The 19648-nt window shown below is 51.4% G+C and overlaps 1 protein-coding gene across 2 annotated transcripts in view; it reads left to right on the top strand.

The window, feature by feature from the left end:
• DPYSL3 (dihydropyrimidinase like 3) overlaps positions 1-17103 on the top strand; it is a 119114-nt gene extending 102011 nt beyond the window's left edge. For both annotated transcript variants that reach the window (XM_004618168.3, XM_055143066.1), the window contains exons 9-14: positions 4696-4852; positions 5516-5657; positions 8306-8476; positions 9830-10009; positions 11862-12024; positions 13756-17103. In XM_004618168.3, the coding sequence (XP_004618225.2) occupies positions 4696-4852; positions 5516-5657; positions 8306-8476; positions 9830-10009; positions 11862-12024; positions 13756-13844 (902 nt within the window). In that variant the 3' untranslated portion in view covers positions 13845-17103. The remainder of the gene's footprint in view (positions 1-4695; positions 4853-5515; positions 5658-8305; positions 8477-9829; positions 10010-11861; positions 12025-13755) is intronic.
• Positions 17104-19648: the final 2545 nt, after the last annotated feature.

Raw genomic sequence — 19648 nt, 5'->3', positions numbered from 1 at the left:
ACCACGCAGGGCACACTTGAAACTCCAGAGTATCGAAACACCAAGTGTTTTTAGTACTCCACCAGTCTGCTCCTAGCTAACATTCACAAGTGTAATGAGGACCAACAGTCTGCCATGCATGGAGGTAAATACTTCAGTGCCTTGTACAGAGGGTTCTCCAAGGTTACTGAGGTGCAGGGATCATTAGCATCGGGTATCTGAGGCGGTGATGGCAGTGCTTGTCTGGGACCTTCTGGCTGGGTGAGCTCACTTTCAAACCCAGGTAGAATGGCAGGTTTTGGTTATTCTACTCAACACCAAGTCCAGAAGAACCAGGGTGTTCAGTTACGTTCTAGTCCATGTCATTTATTTCTAGTCACAATGCTCTGACTTGCATGCCTCTTTTTATTTTATTTTATTTTTTTAGTGGCTATTTTTGGAGCTTCTTTGAATGTTTATTCACGATCACGATCATGAAATCCCGTTGATTGTCGATTTCTCGAGCGAGCTCAGTAACCTCTCCATTCGTCCTATCCCTGAGATTTCAGAAGTCTCTCTCCACTCGGCCTTCCCAATGATGCAGCATTGGAGGCTCTTTCAGGGTCAGGGGAATGAGATCCAGCTTGTCACTGGCTTTAGCATATGAATACACCAAGGGAAGCTTACAAGGCTGTCCCATGTGGGCAGGAAACTCTCAGTAGCTTGTGAGTTTCTCCCAGAGGGAGAAGTAAGTTATAAAAGATTGTGCGGCTGCAAAGCGGCTGCACATTTCTGGGAGCTTACTTTTAAGTCTCTGGATGTTGGCCGTTGATGGGATTACACACACCTGGGTTCCTCTGCCGGTACCTTCATGTGTGAGGCTTGTCCGAACATGTGGAGAGGGGCCTTGAGCATGGCTGTGGCTAGGTTCCAGTGGTCTTCGGCCGCCGGGAGCTCTACTCGGGGTGGGGAGGGAAGCTGGAGCCCATCCCCTCCGAGGGACCCTGGGAAAGACAGCCAGGCATGTGGGCAAGAGACTCTCTGCCTGGCTGTCTTGTTTATTATTATTATTATTAATTATTATATTCAATGTTTATCATTTATTTATTTTAAAGGGCTGGAGCGATAGCACAGCGGGTAGGGCATTTGCCTTACACGCAGCCGACCCAGGTTCGATTCCTCTGCCCCTCTTGGAGAGCCCAGCAAGCTACTGAGAGTATCCCACCCACATGGCAGAGCCTGGCAAGCTCCCCATGGCGTATTCGATATGCCAAAATCAGTAACAACAAGTCTAACAATGGAGAAATTACTGTTGCCTGCTCGAACAAATCCATGAATAATGGGATGACAATGACAGTTATTTATTTTAAAGGGCCATAGCTAGTCATGTTTAGGGCCATTTGTGGTGATATGCTGTATGCTGAAGTGCCACTCCTGACAGGGCTCAGGGAACCATGTGATACTGGGAATCAAACCAGGGCCTCCTGCATGCAAAGCACATGCCCCGATTACTTTCGTAAGTCATCGGAGTCCGGTTTTGACTGCCAAGAGGAGGGTCGCCATGCGCCATTGCTCCCTTCTTTGGCCTATGGCAGACATCAAATAATCAATCACACTCTCCTTTTTCAGGGAGAGGGAACTCACAAGCAGTGCTCAGGGGCCCCAGAGCCCATTCCCAACCAGGCAGTGCTAGAGCCTGAGGACGTGGCTCTACTTGTGTCCTGCAGTGCTGGGGACTGCTCGGGGCACCCTGCGATCCTTCTGGTGGGGGAAGTGGTCTCCAAAGCTGTGCCTGGTGGAGCTTGGGGGGCTCCAGGGAACATATAGTGGTGACTCAGGGGCTACCAGGGCAACACCTGGTGGTACTCAAGGGGCCAAATGTTTCAACTTTGGGTCCCCGATGCCTGTTAAGCTCATGCTTTGACCACTGAGCCATCTCTCTGTCCCCTTATTCTCACTTTCACAGTTAGACCAAAAGCATTATTAGGATTCTTCCTGACAGAATTCTAGACAACCAGGGTCAATTGACCCAAGTCAAAACAAGGCTACATCTATTTAGAATTTTGCATAAAGCCTTCTTTCCTCAACCCCACGGGGCACTGAAAGCAGAGGGTAGAGGATGGAAGTTGAAGGAATCCAGGTCTGCACAGGGTCTGCTGAGCCCAAGATCCTGGCTCCAAGAAACTTGGTACAAAATCCATCTTCTGTAAGATAACCTGTGAGATCACCCATCCCTCCTGTACTGCTCTGTCATCCCCGAGAAATTCAGGGAGACAGCTCAGAGGGTGGATCACACGCAGAGTAGGTGAAAGGCGCTGGTCTTGAACCCCCGCACCTCATGGCACCCCAAGTACTTCTGCTCATGGTCTAGGTGGTCGAAGCACTGAGAACACTGAACCAAATGCTGGACCCCCCCCCAACCTGCACTCCTGGACTGAGCTTTTCCAGAAGCAGCGCCCTGGGTGCCATGCTGGGGTAGACTGACCCCCTCCTGCTAAGGGGGGAATAAAGGCTTAGATCAGTGTGCTCCCAGCAGCTTCCCTCACTTCTGTGACATTTGAGTCTTCATTCCAGAACAGAACAGAGATCGGACCCATATAAGTGTCCCAGCTTTTTATTATTTATTTTTTAAATGTAGGAGTACTGCTACTTATCCAGCCATTGATTAGGCTGAGTGAATTGGGCATGAACTCCACATTAATTTTTTTAATTAAAAAATATTTTAATTGAATATCATCAATGCCTCAATAATTGGGTTTCAGTCATACAATGATCCAGCACCCATCCCTCCTCCAGTGCACATTTCCCACCACCAATGTCCCCTGTTTCCTCACTACCATCCCCCAACACCTCACCCCCACCCCAAGCTCCCTCTATGGGAGCCACTTTCCTTCTTACTCTCTCCTTTTCCTTTTGTGCATTATGCTTTGCAATACAGGTGCCAAGAGGTCATGGTATTTGTTCAGGAAATTCAGTATTTTTATCGTGTCCCAGGTGTTTAGGTATTTTGAAGCAGGTCACTCTTGGCTTAGGGTTAAGAAGTATCAAGCAGGATCACCCTGGGAGCTTTTCATCGTTTGGGGGCAGAATTAATCTTGTAGAACCAAAGGCTATCCTTGGGACCTCAGGACAATGTGACGTGGGCACATTTGGGACCTTGGCCTCCTCCAGCGGACATAGGAGGCATGGAGCAGTCAAGTTTCCTCCTGATGCAGACACTCTGTGCCAAATCCCGTTTCCCCAAGCCCGAGAAGTCGGCATAATCTTATTTAATCAGTTCCAGGATGGTCTGTTTCACCTGGTGACTTTTCTGGCTGGTGGTGAACCCTGGCTGGCTCTCACTCCACTTAGCCGTCTATCTGTCTCTCACCTCAAATTTCAATTGGTCTCAAATGCTTGGAATGAATGCTGCCTCTTCCAGGCAGTGGCTGCCTGTAATCTATGGATTAGGAATCATTTACACTAAGCAGAGAGGAAGCCAGAGATGAGAGTCTGGACTCGCAGGCAGGCCGGCCCAGCTCCATGGCCACACCTGGAGCTAGTCGCAGGGCTGGAATGACTAGAGCACCGCTGAAAACCTCAGCTTCTGCAAACCTGTTTTCTTTTTTCTTATTTTTTTGTAAGATTTTATTTTTGTTGAATCACTTTGAGATGGACCATTACAAAGCAGTTCATGATTAGGTTCCAGTTCCAGTCATACAGTGTTCCAACACCCATCCCTCCACCAGCGTGTGTTTCCCAGCACCTGCCCCAGTTTCCCTCCCATCACCCAGCCTCTCTGCCTGCCTCTATGGCAGGCACTTTTCCTCTCTCTCTGTCTCTTTCTGTGTCTCACTCTGCCTGTCTGTCTCTGTCTCTGTCTCTCTGTCTCTGTCTCTCTCTCCTTTGGGGCATTGTGGTTTACAATACAGATACTGAAAGGTTATCAGGTATTTCCCTTTACCTACTTTTAACACTTAATTCTTGCGTGATCATTTCTAGCTATTATTGTCATACTGGTTCCCTCTCTCTCTCTCACCTACCCTCTGTCCCCCACACACTTGTGACAGATTCCAGCCATTGACTAGTCCTCCTTATAGTCCTGTTTTCTGTGGCTATGGATATTATATATATATATATATGCATATATATGTGTATATATATAGGCTGGAGAGATAGTACCAAGAGGTACTTGGTACTAGGTACCAAGCGGTACTTAGAGTTAAGCTGAGGGTATTTGCCTTCCACGCGGCCGATAGGTTTGATTTTTCTGCCCCTCTCAGAGAGACCCACAAGCTACCGAGAGTATCTTTCCTGCACGGCAGAGCCTAGCAGGCTCCCCATGGCATATTTGGTATGCCAAAAACAGTAACAAGTCTCACAATGGAGACGTTACTGGTGTCCGCTTGAGCAAATCGATGAGCAATGGGATGACAGTGATACAGTGATATATATATATAAGACCACAAATGAATGGAGCCATTCTATATCTGTCCCTCTCCTCTGACTCATTTCACTCAGCACGATACTCTCCATGCCCACCCATTTATAGGCAACTTTCATGACTTCATTTTTCCTAACCGCTGTGTAGTATTCCACTGTGTAGATGTGCCATCGTTTCTTTATCCAGTCATCTGTTCTCAGGCACTCAGGTTGTTTCCAGATTCTGGCTATAGTGAATAGTGCTGCAGTGACCATAGAAGTGTAGATGGTGTTTCTGTTGTTGCAAAGCCATTTTCTGTCTCCTACCTCCCACAGGAAACGTGGTGTTTGGTGAGCCCATCACCGCCAGTCTCGGCACTGATGGGACCCATTACTGGAGCAAGAACTGGGCCAAAGCGGCTGCCTTTGTGACATCCCCTCCTCTGAGCCCCGACCCAACCACCCCTGACTACATCAACTCCCTGCTGGCCAGGTCTGTGCGGGCTCATCCTACAGCTCCACTGCATGCCAACACGTCAGGGCCGTGGGACGGGTGCACCCCCAGATACTAGAAGAGAGCCTGCAGGGCACAAAACATCTCATTCCCTGCAGTCTGGGACAGACAGTCGGCTCTTCCCACTCATCGTTCAACCGCCCCCACCCAACAGTCATGTCAGCAGTGGTCATAGCAGTTCCCATGGAGTACATGCTCAGAGGCGCCTCACGTGTGAGCTTGCTGGTCCTCGTAGCTTTATGAGGGAAGGCGCCTCATCCCCTTTTGTAACTCAGCTTAAAAAACATGAACCTCTTTCCTAATTCTGAGCAGCCACTGTGGTAACCCCCCAGATCACAATTATACGACAACTCATGTGCTCACATCCCCCCCCAACACACACACACACTTGAGTCCCTTTGATTTTGTTACACAAGAGATGACAAAATCCCACCCCCTCAATTTCCGGATGGGGTAACTGGGTGCCAGAGATGGGAGAACATTCTCCCAAATTCCCTAGGGCAGCAAGTGATAGAGGGAAGATTCTAGACTCCAGTGCCAGTGCTCCACACACTTAGGCTTCACACGCGTAGGCTCTACCCTCGGGTCTGGGCCCCCAGGTTGGCCACTCTTGTGATCACCTGCCCCTCCCTCCTCCGCCAGTGGGGACCTGCAGCTCTCCGGGAGTGCCCACTGCACCTTCAGCACTGCCCAGAAAGCCGTCGGGAAGGACAACTTCACAGCCATCCCCGAGGGCACCAATGGGGTGGAGGAGCGCATGTCGGTCATCTGGGACAAGGCCGTGGTAAGAATCGAGGTTGTGGGGCGATGCCAGGGCCTAGTCACAGTCTCCCGTCCCTGCTCCTTCTTTCCCTCAGGGGCTGTGTGCGGTTCAGATGGGTCCTTGGAGCTGCAGAGATGTCTCTGGAAGCGAGTGACTGTGATGTTTGAGGAATAGATTCTGGAGGTCCCCAAATTTATTTAGACTACCACCCCCCTTTTAGAAAAAAAAAAGTGCTCAACACTTCCAAGGGAAATACACTTGATTTTGGTTGTCATCATTTTGGGGCCACATTCCGTGGTGCTCAGGGCTTCCTCCTGGCTCTGTGCTCAGGAATCCCTCCTGGAGGGCTTGGGGAACCACATGGGTGCCAGGGAGCAGGGCAAGTGCTCTATCCGCTGTGCTCTTGCTCCCGCCCCAGAAACATACCTTCTTTCTGTGAGCGGGCAGAGAGACCCCCAGCTGCAGTGAAGGCGCCTGCCACCACCCCAGTTGTTGCCGTCTTTCCCCAGGGCTGGCATGTCTGTGTTGTTCTAACTGATCAGGGTTGTGTGGTTTGCAATACTGGCCATGACGGGGGTTTCTGGGCAGGTGATCCTAGGATCACGCCCCTCGCCAGTGTACCCACCTCTCCTCCCACCCCACCAAACTGAGTTGAATGAGTCAGTTCTCCCATTGAGCTGCCTTTGGCCCTCTGTTGCTTCCTTGACGGGCACCTGTAAGCCCCGCGTAGGAGAGAGGTCATTCTGGAGCAGCCCCTTTCCTGCTGAAAGAAATGGATGGCATGGCCCACTTTGGGTACAATTATCTCGAGGAGTGTTTCTCAGCTGGGGGCCATGTAGCTCCCAATGGGCACTCGGGATATTCCAAGGGGACACAAGTAAAAATAAAATGAATGGGGGAGTGGTGGGCAGAGGATGGCATGAGACAAGGGGGACAGTCAGTAGGACCGGGCACTTTCTGGAGTTGTTAAGGACCAAGAACCAGGTATGCAGGTCTTCCCATCTATACTGAAGATAGAGTCTGTCTGTAAAATTGAAGTGAATTGAGACACTTGGAGAGTTTTACGACTTCTTTGGAGAGGGCTAGACACATTGAAAGCTGAGCTAAGGGTCTTGCCTCAGCCCATCCCTCACAAGGCTGCCTCTCACTGGGTGCTCAGCCCCTGCGCAGGTGGTTGTAGAACAGCATGTTCATTTTCCTTTTGATGTCACTGAGGTTGACAAAGAAATAGCCATACAAATGAATGCTCTCTAAAAGATTTTAGTGAAATTAGAAATTGGCGCATTACTAAGCAACTAGCGTCCCTGGGTTTTATTCATAAAACACTCATTTTAGAACTAGGGAGAATAATCTCAGGACCAGGGGACTGGTACCTGCATGTGGACTAATGCCTTATTTATACTTAATGGTTTAATGGAAACTATTAAGTTTCCACTTTCTTTTTTGGCTTCTAGGAAGTTCCAAGCTAGATTTTTATTTAGTTACTTATTTATTTTGCTCTTTGGATCATACCCGCAATGCTCAGGGGTTACTCCTGGCTCTGCACTCAGGAATTACTCCTGGTGGTACTTGGGGGACTGTATGGGATGCCAGGGATCGAACCCAGGCTGGCTGCATGTAAGGCAAACACCCTACCCACTCTACTATCGCTCCAGCCTCGAAGCTAGATATCTTAAACCAATTTTTAAAATTACTTTTTTGGCTTTGGGACACACTCAACAGTGCTCAAGGCTTACTCTGGGCTCTGCATCCAGGAATCACTCCTGCAAATAAGTGTTCAGGGGAACATATCAGATCGGTCAGGCACATGCAAGGCCAGGGCCTTACCCACTGTACTAGCTCTCCGGCCGGCCCTTTTCTTTTAAGGAAAGAAGAAACCAGATTCTTCTTTCCTTAACTGGGATTTGTGTTATGAAGCCAGGGAAACTATAACTATCTTTTTCTCTACTTATACGTAGCTAATTTGATTTTGCCTCATTCTAAGCATTATTTCATATTTATAAATAGGGATGCTTTATCTTGACACTATATGAAATTGTTAAAATATACATGTGTGTTCTCACACCACAGTAATACGTGCTTGATTAAGAACACTTGGAGACCACAGAAAAAGCAAACTTGCTACAGACAACAAACCAAAAAAGCCAAACCTAATCTCGTAATTTGGGGATAGCCATTGTTGTCCGCTGATAGATCCTTCTGTATTTATTCCATGTCCATGAAACACCTGGAAATGGGTTCACACGTGGGTTGGCTGAGAGCCCTTGGCAATCCTTTATGGAATTAGAATGGATGAGTGAATCTGTGCATGTATTTGAGGGAGAAAATGCTCCAGGACAGGGACTGCCATCTGAAGGCATGTGTAGAACTACTTTGCCGCCAGCCAGGACAGATTGTCAAGTTTGGGGTAGCAGTTATGTGTGTCAGATAGTTGCACCTTGTGAGGGCCCTTGAGAAGCCCCCACATTCATTATTTCCTCCCTCCGTCCCTCCCTTCCTTTCATCCTTCCTCCTATGCTCCTTCCTTCCTTCCTTCCTTCCTTCCTTCCTTCCTTCCTTCCTTCCTTCCTTCCTTCCTTCCTTCCTTCCTTCCTTCCTTCCTTCCTTCCTTCCTTCCTTCCTTCCTTCCTTCCTTCCTTCCTTCCTTCCTTCCTCCCCACCTTTAACAGGCTACAGGAAAAATGGATGAAAACCAGTTTGTGGCCGTGACTAGCACAAATGCTGCCAAGATCTTCAACTTGTATCCCCGCAAGGGAAGAATATCTGTTGGTTCCGACAGTGACCTTGTGATCTGGGACCCGGATGCCGTGAAGATCGTCTCTGCCAAGAACCACCAGTCGGTAGGTTGAGCTGCTGGGAGGGACACAGAATTGACAATGCCCCTCTGGAACTAACTCACTGAGGGTGTGTGTGAATGTGCACGAGTGTGCGTCCATGTGCGTATGTGCACACGTGTTCCACCGGGCAGTTAGCAGCCTTCATGTGTCACAATTACCAACACACCGCCCTTCCCCCCTTACACACAGACCCAGTTCTCAGTGATTTAAACCTCAGCAGTATCATTCCCGCTTCCCAAGCTGGGTCAGCTGAAGGGCTTCCCATCCTAGTGTCCCGGGCAAGCGGGCATCCTGGCTCTCTCTGGCCACTCGGTGTCATGATTGCTGGGCCTGCACTGGGGCTTGGTGAGTGTCTGAGGCTTAGAAAGCTTTCCCAGGGTGACACCCTCTCCCCATGCCTTGGCCCTAGCCAGTCCTGTGGCCTTGCCTCTCAGGGCAAGAATGGTGCTACCTTGAGCCTAGAAGGAGCAAGAAAGGGTGACACCTGGTGAACTCCTCATGACAAGTGTCACGTGGGAGATGGTAATTGAAGCCCCAAACCTAACACCAAGGGCTACTTATTCAGAAAAATTGTCGATATTTTCAAGCATTTCTATTTGGCAATGAGATTCTATTGATTCTCTGCAATGGCCTTCTGTAGGCACATATGATTATTATCCTCATTGTTTAGATAAAGGTATAGGGGTTGGCCAGGGTGGGCGGGTAGCGGGTAAAGGAATTCACTCCTTTGGGCAGCAAGTTCAGAGTGAAGCCAGGAGTACAGCCCAGACAAGCTGACTCTGGATGCCCGTGATTTACACTTAGTGGACAGTGAAATCCTGCTGTGCGTGCAGTGTACGCATTCTTGCGAGTCACGGTATTTGAGTTCTCTTCAGTGCTAACCCACGCAAAACTTGCATCTCACCCAGCTTCCCCTTGAGTCCCGAGCACCTCCCTGAGGACCTCAGAAGAGGGCAATGCTTCTTTCTGTTTGGTTTTGTTTGGGGGCCATACCCAGCAGTGCCCAGAGAAGTTACTCCTGACTGCACTTGGGAACCACTCCTGGCGGTGCTCAGGGCACCCTATGGGATGCCGGGATCAAAGCCAGGTTGGCCGCGTGCAAGACAAGTGCCGTACCGGCTGTACTGTCACCCGGCTATGCTTCGTGACGGTGGGAGGTGCAATCCGCTCAGCCAGAGTTGGTCCCCACAGACCTCTCCTGTCGAAGGTGTGCGGACGGGCGGGAGCTATCTCCGCTCTGCGGGTGCGTTGGTTCTAGTGCCCCTGGGACAGGGTCTCCAGCCCAGGAGAAGGGAGTGGCTCTTTCCCTGCTGCCTGTGCCGACACCCATGACTTTGGCCTCTCCCCTGTGTCCAGGCTGCAGAGTACAACATCTTCGAGGGCATGGAGCTGCGCGGGGCGCCTCTGGTGGTCATTTGTCAGGGCAAGATCATGCTGGAAGACGGCAACCTGCATGTGACCCAGGGGGGCGGCCGCTTCCTCCCCTGCAGCCCCTTCTCGGACTATGTCTACAAGCGCATCAAGGCCCGGAGGAGGGTAAGTAGTGCACTGGCGGGGGGGGCGGTCTCTGCACCCCACTTAGGCACGGGGATGGTGACACGGAGCCTTGGCTCTTCCTGTCTGTTTGCTCGTGCGGAGTAGGACTGGTGCTCCGGTGAACCAGGCCCCCACTCCAGCCGTGGAGAAGGTGCCTGACCCTCAGGCCTCCCTCCTGCTGGTTCTTCATTTGCACCCATGGGATTAAAATCTTGCCCAGTCCCCAAGTGTCGGTGAGCTGGAGTTCGTGGGCAGGGTGGGGAGGGGACGGATACAGTCTCCGGCCCCCTGCGTCACAAGCAGCAGCTGGAATGAGCCGTGCCCTGCGTGGGCTGCGGCCTTGCCCCGAGTCTCTGCCTCACGGGGGTCTGTGGACCCCCAAAGGCCTCTCCTGCAGCAGGAGGCAGTGGGCAGTGGTGTGCTGTGCGCACTGCACCATCGTCGGGCGTGGCCCTGCAGTTTGTCTGTGAGGCCAGGAACCCTTGGTGAGGCGGGATTTGGGGAGGGGACATGGCCCCAGGCCTGGCATAGAGCATGCACAGGGGGCAGGGGAAGGCCCCCGGCCATGTTCATGGTCACATCTGAGGTCAGGGGGCAGCACAGAGGATGCCCTTGTGCAGGCTGCCAGCCGGTCTGTGCGCTGAGTGCAGAGGACCTTCGCTGGTGGCTTCGCAACGCGTGACCTGAGCCCCAGCCCTTCCCATGGCCTGCAGCTCTTCCATCCTGTCTTTGGGCAGAGGTAGGCGGCACAGTCAGCAGTGCTCTGTGCCGACTCCCGGCTCTGTGCTCCGGGATCACTTCTGACGGGTTGGGGGGAATCTTATGGGTGACAGAACCAAAGCCACATCTGCTGCTTACAAGGCAGCTGCCCTCCCCGCTGTGCTCTCTCTGGCCCGGGTCCTCTGTTGCTCTGTGGGGTCCCACTGCTGAGAACCTGCCGTGACACACCCTGGGAACCAGCGCTCCGCACTGCCCCACTGCCCTGGGAGCCAGCTGTCCACACTGTCCCGCTGTCCTGGAAACCAGCTGTCCACACTGCCTTGGGAACCAGCCATCCACTGTGTCCCACTGCCCAGGGAACCAGCCGTCCACACTGCCTATGAGCCAGTGTCCACGCTGTCCCTCTGCCCCGGGAACCAGCTGTCCACGCCATCCCTCTGCCCTTGCCTTCCCCTTCCCCACTCTCAGCTCCAACTAAACTGTTGCAGATCGAAGCCGCTTTGGAGAGACCTCTGCCAACCACCTCTGTTGTCACCCCATCAAACCATACCCTTTTGCTCTTTATTTTTTATTTTTTGGTTTGGGGGCCATACCTGGCAGTACCTGGGGCTTCCTTCTGGCTCTGCCCTCAGGGATCACTTCTGGCAGGGATTGGGTGGCCATATGGGATGCTGAGCATCGAACCCAGCCCTGGTGCCCAGAAGGCAAATGCTTACTCACTACACCAGCTCTCGGCCCCACCTTTTGGTTTATTTTGTACTTCTTTTCTTTTAAAATTGCTATAGCTCTCATCACTGTCTTACTTAGCATTTTCTGGCTCCTACTCCTGGCCCAGAACTCACTGATACACTGTGTGATGGTGTGATGTGTCAAACAGAACTTTCACTCACTATTTTCTTTTTTTGTGGGTGAGAGAATTCCCTAGGGCTAGGGGTGGGGAGCTCAGGGCCAGTCCCAACTCTGCCTTTGCTCCCCCTCAGGGGGGCTGGGACTCTGTGGGTGTTTGCTCTGGGCGCGTGTGGCGCGGGGCTCCCACCCTGGTCCTTCCTTCGCCTGTGCACTCCCACCCCTGCCCCTCCCCACCCCACTCCCCTTCCTGGACAAGCACCAACAGGGGCTCTTTCTCTTGCAGACGGCCGACCTGCACGCCGTCCCCAGGGGCATGTACGACGGGCCGGTGTTTGACCTGACCACCACTCCGAAAGGGGGCACCCCCGCAGGCTCCACTCGGGGCTCCCCGACTCGGCCGAACCCGCCCGTGAGGAACCTCCATCAGTCGGGATTCAGCCTGTCGGGTGAGTCGTGAGGAAGGGAGGCCAGGGGAGGTGGAGGAGGAGCTGGGAGTTCCCGAGAGGGGGTCAGACCCGGGGCCGGCTGGGGGGATGACAGAGCCAGGGCGGCAGCTGCACCCAACGGGCCCTGCTGAGAACGTCAGATGGGGCTCAACGAAGGGAGGTTAGAAGCCCGTTGTGCTTGGAGGCCAGACCTGAGGCCAGACCTGGTGCTTGCTGACGAAACAAGCTGCGTTTCTGCCCTGGACGGCGCCAAGTCCAGCTGGGTTAAGTGCTGAGCTTGTCTATCCAGGTCAAAAGATAACTCGATGATGATTATTGTTGTTGTTATTTGCAAAGTGCAATAACTTTGTCTGTCCTGGGAATTATGATTATTTGCAAAGTGCAATAGCTTCTAGAGTAGGATTTTATTTTATTTTGCTTTTTGGGTCACACCCGGCGATGCACAGGGGTTACTCCTGGCTCATACACTCAGAAATAACTCCTGGTGGTGCTCAGGGGACCATATGGGATGCTGGGAATCGAACCCGGGTCGCCCGCGTGCAAGGCAAATGCCCTACCCACTGTGCTATCACTCCAGCCCCTAGAGTAGGATTTTAAATAAGTCCCTCTTGTTAATAAAATGATGATAAAAGTGCTGACAGTAGCTACAAATATTTGGCATTATTATGCATTAGCCATAATGTTATCTTTAAGAATTACTACTGTCTTATTGCTTCTTTCTTATAACTACTTATTACTATCTCCTTCTTTAAGATGACCCTCAGATTCTACTAGCTGAGATTAGTAGAAAATTCTTGTCCCATTGCTCTATGACCAGTAGTTATAAAATGGGGAAAAAGGCAAATACAGATTTACATTTCTCCAGTTACTATTTTACACTGTGAGGGAAGCCCAGTAAGAAGAGAAAGTAATTTTGAAAGAAGAGAAAGTGATATGAATCATGGGGCGTCTCCCTGTGTGAGGGAGGAGATGGGGGCTGGAAGACACTGGCGGGACAGAGCAAGGGAGCGGAGGTGGGGGAGGGGCAAAAGATAAGGTGGAACATTTTGAGGGGAGGGGGGTGAGTGGCACACCCAGTGATGCTCAGGGGCTATTCGTGGCTTTGCAGTCAGGAATCGCTCCTGGGGTGCTCAGGGGACCATGGAGGATGCCGGGGATGGAACCTGGGTGGGCTGTGTGCAAGGCAAACACCATCCCGCCATACTATTCCCCTGGCCCTGAGGGTGTAACGTGTGGGGCTGACATTGCTGGGGGTCACGGCATGTGATTCGCAAGGAATATTTGTCATTGGCTCTGTGGCGCTGGGCCAGACACTGGCTAGCACGGTACTTAGCTTCAAGCTGCTTCTTTCTGATGGGGGGGGAGTGGGCAGAATTTGTGTTTGTGACCATGGAGAGGGAAGGGTCCCTGTTTGACGTTCCTTGGGCAAGTCACCAACCCTTCTCACAGACTCAGTCATCCCCTGTAAAATGGGATGAATCTAAGTGCCTCTCCAAAGGAGTGGGGGCATGAAAGGGAAGATCCCCGACGCAGGTGAAACATTGTTCCTAAGATTAAACACTGTTCCCATTCGGCTTTCTTTTTTTCACTGCATTTCTATGGTCCTCAGGCCACAGCAGACAGGAAGTTTCTGGGGAGATGAGACTAGGAAGTTATTCCATATCTTACATGGAAAACTAATCGATTTTTCTCTCTTGTCCCTCTCCCCCGTTCCCTGTTTATGGACTACAGGCACTCAAGTGGACGAGGGGGTCCGCTCTGCCAGCAAGCGCATCGTGGCGCCCCCTGGCGGCCGCTCTAATATCACGTCCCTGAGTTAAGCCGCCTCTCCCCAGGGAGAGGGGCCAGAAGCAAGAAGAGATTGTTTTGAAGCCAAAATGGTACACCGATATTTAAGAAGGAAAGCGAATCCAAACCGTTTCGATGGATAGAATCAATAAGCCTCAAGCCTTATGTTTCTCCAATGTTAACGCTCGCTTGCCTAGCTTTACGAATCTTGCTTTGTTTTCTGTTTATGCATAGCCTCGATTTGTTTGCAGCCCCCACCCCCACCCCCCCATTTACATGCATGCAATCAGGCCACTAAGGTCAAGTGTGCTATATAGTGTTGAGAGCGTGTGTAGTGTTGCATCTTACGACAAAGGGGCAGACAAAGCTGGGATGTCAGGAAAATGAACAGAAGGGAGAGTTCTTTGGGGTCTGTGGGCGGAGGGCTGGGTCAGGTGAGCTGGGGAGGGGGGGTCAGTCGGGAAGCGTAGGTCTTGTGTATCGTGCTGTGGAAGCGTGTTGGTCTCCGTGGTCTTTGGCCACTTGCAGCGGCTTCACTTCATCACCATCTTCCCCTCCCCCCGCCCCGGGTCTGCCGAGAAGGTGGGCGTCGTGGGCCACAGACCCTGTCACATCTCCTCCTCGTAGGTTTTATTCCTCCAAACATGTACAATCTCATCAGACGCCGACCATCACTTCCATCCGCTCGATCCTCTCTCTCTCGAGTTGCGTTCCATTCTTTCCTGGGTCGGGAGGGAAGACGGGGGAAGGCCAGGCTCCTTCTCTTGCTCCTACCGACCTGCCTCTTTGGTGCTTCTAAACAGAATCCGCTGGGAGCCGAGCAGGCCCTGGCGTTGGAGATCCTGTCTCTCGCACTCCCCCTCTGTGAACACAGAGAGGGGCAAACCTCTGCCCGCCCCCTTCTCTGCACCTCCAACTCCCATGGGGAGGGGAGCCAGGCTTCTCTGGCCAGGATACATCGTTTCAGTCTCTGGAACTCTTGAAACCCAAAACACAGCCCTAGGGGACTAGAATTCTTCCTTGGGAAAAGTAGTTAGTTGCATTAGATGTTCCCTGTTCCGGCCCCTGGTAGGTAATCTCAGCTCTCACAAGCGTTAAGCGGGGGGTTGGGAAAGGCAGTCAAGAGCAGAGGGCAGGGGACTGGAGCGATAGGACAGCAGTTGGGGCATTTGCCTTGCATGGGACTGACCCAGGCTTGATTCCCAGCATCCCATCTGGTCCCCCGAGCACTGCCAGGAGTTAATTCCTGAGCATCACTGGGTGTGACCCAAAAAGGAAGAAAAAAAAAAGAGCAGAGGGCATCAGGGCTGGAGAGGAAGTACAGCGGGCATGGTGTTTGCTTTGCCTGCCACTGACCCGGGTTCCATCTCTGACACCCCATCTGGTTCCCCCAAAACAACCAAAACACGAATGAGCAGAGGGACCCGGCTGTGGGGCCCTGGATTTGTTTTTTCTGCCCAAACCAGCATTGTCCCCATCGTCAGCACAGCCTGCGGGGAAAGTGGGGGTTAGGCGTGCCAGGCCCCAGGGTCAGCCACCGTGACACACAGCTTGTTGTCATGGCCTGAAAGGGACCTTAGCCGGGGACGTGGGCATCTGTCTGTGAGCTGGATGTGTGCTCCGGAAACCCATTCTGGAAGCAGTTCTGTGAGCTAGATGAGGCCCCCGTACGCAGGGACAATGTCTGCAGCCTGGGGAGCCCCAGATCAGTCTCCCGTGCTCTGGGAGCTGATTCTGAGCACTAAGTACTTTGAAGGCAAGAGCAGGCCTCGGACTCTTTTTAAGTGCTTAGGAGAAACCACTGTCTCTGACTGCAGGTTTTACTAAGTTGAAGGCCAGAGAAAAGAGAACATGCGACTCAAGAGGAATCTTGGAGGATTCCCCCCTGCCCTAACTCACTTCTGTTGTAACAAAACAAAACAAGAAAAGACTTCTCCTCAACGTAGGGAAGCATTCTGTTTTTAGGGCTTTTTTCCCATGGTGCTTTTATATTAAGGTGCAGCTCTTGATTTATAACTCAAAACTCCGAGGGTCTGGGTCACGGTTCTTGCAGGCAGAGCGGATTTTTGAGACGCGGTGCCTCCACTTCATGCACCAGACAGGGACACGTTGCAGTACTGGCCACGACCACCAGATGGAGAAAGAGGCGCGAAAATAAACTCAGTCAGAGCATCTGGTGCACCGCTGGGGCCGTTGCCCAGCCCCTGTGTCAACTCCTCCCCGCTCTGATACGAAATAGGACTTTCACGGCCAAGTTCATTGCACTTGGGAATTCTGAGTAAGCACTAGAGCCAGAACATCAGACTTGGCATCTGCCCTCCTTGCTCCAGGGCCGGCTTCTGGGTGCCTTCTCCATGGGCACCACAGAAATTCCTGAGGATGCTCAGGGACCCCCCACTGGTTTCTTGATTTCCACTCTGGCTGTCCAGTGCTTATTCTGATTTTGTCCTGTCCCCTTATCGAAGAGCCCTAGGTAGAGGGTTTAGGAAGAGAGCGTGACAGGGAGGCATGTCCTCTGGCTCCAAATGGAGGGGGACACGGTCCAGCTCCCCGACCCCCCACCCCCAAGCCTCTCTTCCGCTGCCTCAGCTCAGGGCAGCCTGGCCCCTCTTGAAGGACGCCCGCCCCCGCTGCAGCTTCTCATGGTCTCTAAGGACCGTGATCGTGGGCAGCTGAGAAGTTCTTTGTGGTGCTATTAAATCAGCCACCATAACAAAGATGTTTCTTATCATTTGGGGGTTATTTTTAAATGGTAGGGTTGTTTTTTTTTTTTTGTAGTTATCTTAGAAAAGGGGTTTTCTTCAGGGTCAGTTACCCTTTGGTCTTTTTCTTCACGACTCTGCCCCCAGGGCCTCACTCCTAAGGCTGGACTCTTGCCCACAGGCTGGGCCATCCCCAGCTGTGATCCCTGTCACAAGCACCAGCCCCCACCCCCCCTGCCCCCTCCCACCCCATCCCCTTCCCAGGCCTTCTCCTGGAAATCCTTCCCCTTGAGTCCCCCGATGGATTCCTGGGCTGTCGCAGGCAGCCAGCACCCAGTGTAAGTCCCCTCTTTGGAAAGTGGTGTGTGGGTGTTCCGTCCCGTGTTTGGTGAGTGTGGACACACGCTGACACTCCTGTGATCTGTGGTAGCTGTGAGGCGGCTGCGGGACACGGTGAGCTGTTCGGTTTGAACCGTGAAAAAAAACTGTGTTTTGAGTTTAGCTGAGATTAAAAAAAAAGAAAGAAAAAAAAGTTCATCCAGTGACTGTTACTGTAAACCTGGTTATTAAAATGACTAAAATGACCGACTGAGGAGCCTTTTTTTTCTGCGCGTGCCTACCCTGTCACCCCACGCTGAAACAGCGCTGTCAAACGAATGGGCTAGTAAAGGGTCCTGATCTGGTGAGGACATTGCTGTCTTGAGGAGATGTGAGAGGCAAAAAGGGTGCCTTGTCTTTCGCTGAGGCGGAGTTTTTATCCTGGCCTCCACGGTTGAGGAAACTATTGAAATTTGGAGAATGCTAAAGTTTTCATACTTTTTTCAATCAGTGTTTGTATTTGCATAAAAGGCATCGCTGCCGGGGAATAATCCCAAAGTTTCAGTTTTGTTTGTGGTCATGGTACATCTCCTGGAAGCATATCCTGCTTCTTTCTAAAAGCTTGAACTTTGAGAGAACTCAAGCTACCAAAGTATATATCCAAAGTATAGTCTTTAGTGAAGGATAAGTATTGGAAAGGAATATAGGCTAACCTCTAAGAGATTTAAAATTTATACTATCAAGTTAAACTCTTAAAACAAATTGATTCATGTCTCTTTACACTTGGAAGAAAACCTTTTCTATCTAAATCATCATTTAACATTAACATTAACATCGCTTAACATTCCACCAAACCTATTTGGGGAAATGGTCTTGGATCCAGTGATGAATTTGTAGCATAGTTTTCATGGCAAATAATAGGGAAATGTGTGCCAAAAATTGTGGTGAAAAGGGTAATAATTTAAGCTGTGGTATGTTGAAAAGTTTGGGGGTAGAATCAAGCACAGCTGGACTTAAAATATTTCACCTCTTCACTCAGCTCACCTTCACTCATTACTTTTCTCTCTCTATATATATATATCTCTCTCTCCTCTCTCTTTTTCTTTTTTTCCTTTTTTGGGGGGTGGGCACACCTAGCTGTGCTCAGGCTTACTCCTGACTCTGCATTCAAGGGTTACTCCTGGCAGACTCAAGATACCTTATGGAGTGCTGGGGATCAAACCTAGGTTACTTATGGACAAGGCAATCACCTTGCCTGTGCTACTATATCTCTGGCCCCTCAAAAGTGCTTTTCCTATGGGAACAAGGCCAGCCATCAGCATCTGCAGATCTTCCTTTTACCTGTTGTACTTCAAGGGAAGGAGAGAATCTCCCTAGGTCCTGCCACAAATTCTGGGCCTGGAATGTAGCTTGTAGGGGGTATGGGTATGTGGGAAAAGAGAGAGAGAGAGAAGAGGAAGAAAACTGAGTGGCCTCAGCCGGTCACAGGCTGCTGATCCCCCAGGTGTCACCATGGGGTCCATAACTCTTCAAATCCTAGAGCAGAGTGGTGAAGACCGAAGACTGGGCTGACACATCACTTAGGAGCCAGCAGGATGTAATGTTTTGCCCAGCAAAGGGTCTGCATGTAGGATAGGCCCAGTGGAGAAGATCTCAGTATGGTGATGGCTCGTCCATGGCTTTTGCTGTGAACCTCTTTTGTAGACATGTTGTCTGTGCAGAAGTATAGAGCGACCGTGCCTGCTAGCACACAAGCTCAGAAATCACATCAAAAGCTACTCTGAGGGCTGTGGACATGGTTCAAAGGGCTGGAACACAGGCTTGCATACTGGATCCCCGGGTATGATTCCCGGCATTGCATGGGCTTCCAAACACTGAGCCAGGAGTAGCCCACTGATCACCACTGGGCATGGCCCGCAAACCAAGGGGGGCAGGCTAGTCTGAATCTATAAAGAGTGGTCCTCGTTTGAAGTTTCAGGCCAGATGCTTTGGACCATACTAAACTCCCATGTAGTTGCTCAGCTCAGGATTACTACACCAGCTCTCCGTGCTCACGAGTCAGGCAGTGAGGGAGCTCTGCTTCAGATCCTGGTGGGTTGAAAAGGCATGGCCAGCGCTTACAATAAACTTAGCTTGTGGGCTGGAGCAATAGCACAGCGGGTAGGGCATTTGCCTTGCACGCGGCTGACCCGGGTTTGATTCCCAGCATCCACATGGCCCCCCAAGCACCGCCAGGAGTAATTCCTGAGTGCAGAGCCAGCAGTAACCCCTGAGCATCGCCGAGTGTGACCCCCCAAAAAACCCCAAAAAACAATAAACTTAGCTTGTGTGTGGGAAACCAAAAAATACCCAGAATGACCGACTGGCACACCTGTGCAAGGCTGAATCACATCCAACAAGTTAAAGAATGGGAACACTGACTAGAAGTAAGTGTCTATGTGATTCCCCCGAAACTTTATGGAACCCCCTCTGCTACTGCCAGTCACCAGAAAGAAGATGCAAAGCAATGAGACTGAAAGAGGTCAATGCAATCTGCAGAAATGAGATCGGGGCACTCTTAAGAGAAAGTTCTAGGAGCTGGAGTGATAGCACAGAGAGTAGGGCATTTGCCTTGCATGAGGCTGACCCGGGCTCAATTCCCAGCATCCCATATGATCCTCTGAGCACCGCCAGGAGTAATTCCTGAGCCAGGAGTAACCCCTGTGCATCACCAGGTGTGACCCAAAAAGAAAAAAGAGAAAGTTCTAGATCCTGCCCTGTGCTCAAGCGCTACTAAGAATGTGACAGGCTGGGGCTGGAGCAATAGCACAGCGGGT

The sequence above is a fragment of the Sorex araneus genome, chromosome 6 (assembly GCF_027595985.1).
Source record: "Sorex araneus isolate mSorAra2 chromosome 6, mSorAra2.pri, whole genome shotgun sequence".
NCBI classification, from domain to species: domain Eukaryota; kingdom Metazoa; phylum Chordata; class Mammalia; order Eulipotyphla; family Soricidae; genus Sorex; species Sorex araneus.
The sequence above is the reverse complement of the archived record's forward strand: the minus strand, read 5'-3'. Positions and strand labels throughout refer to the sequence as shown.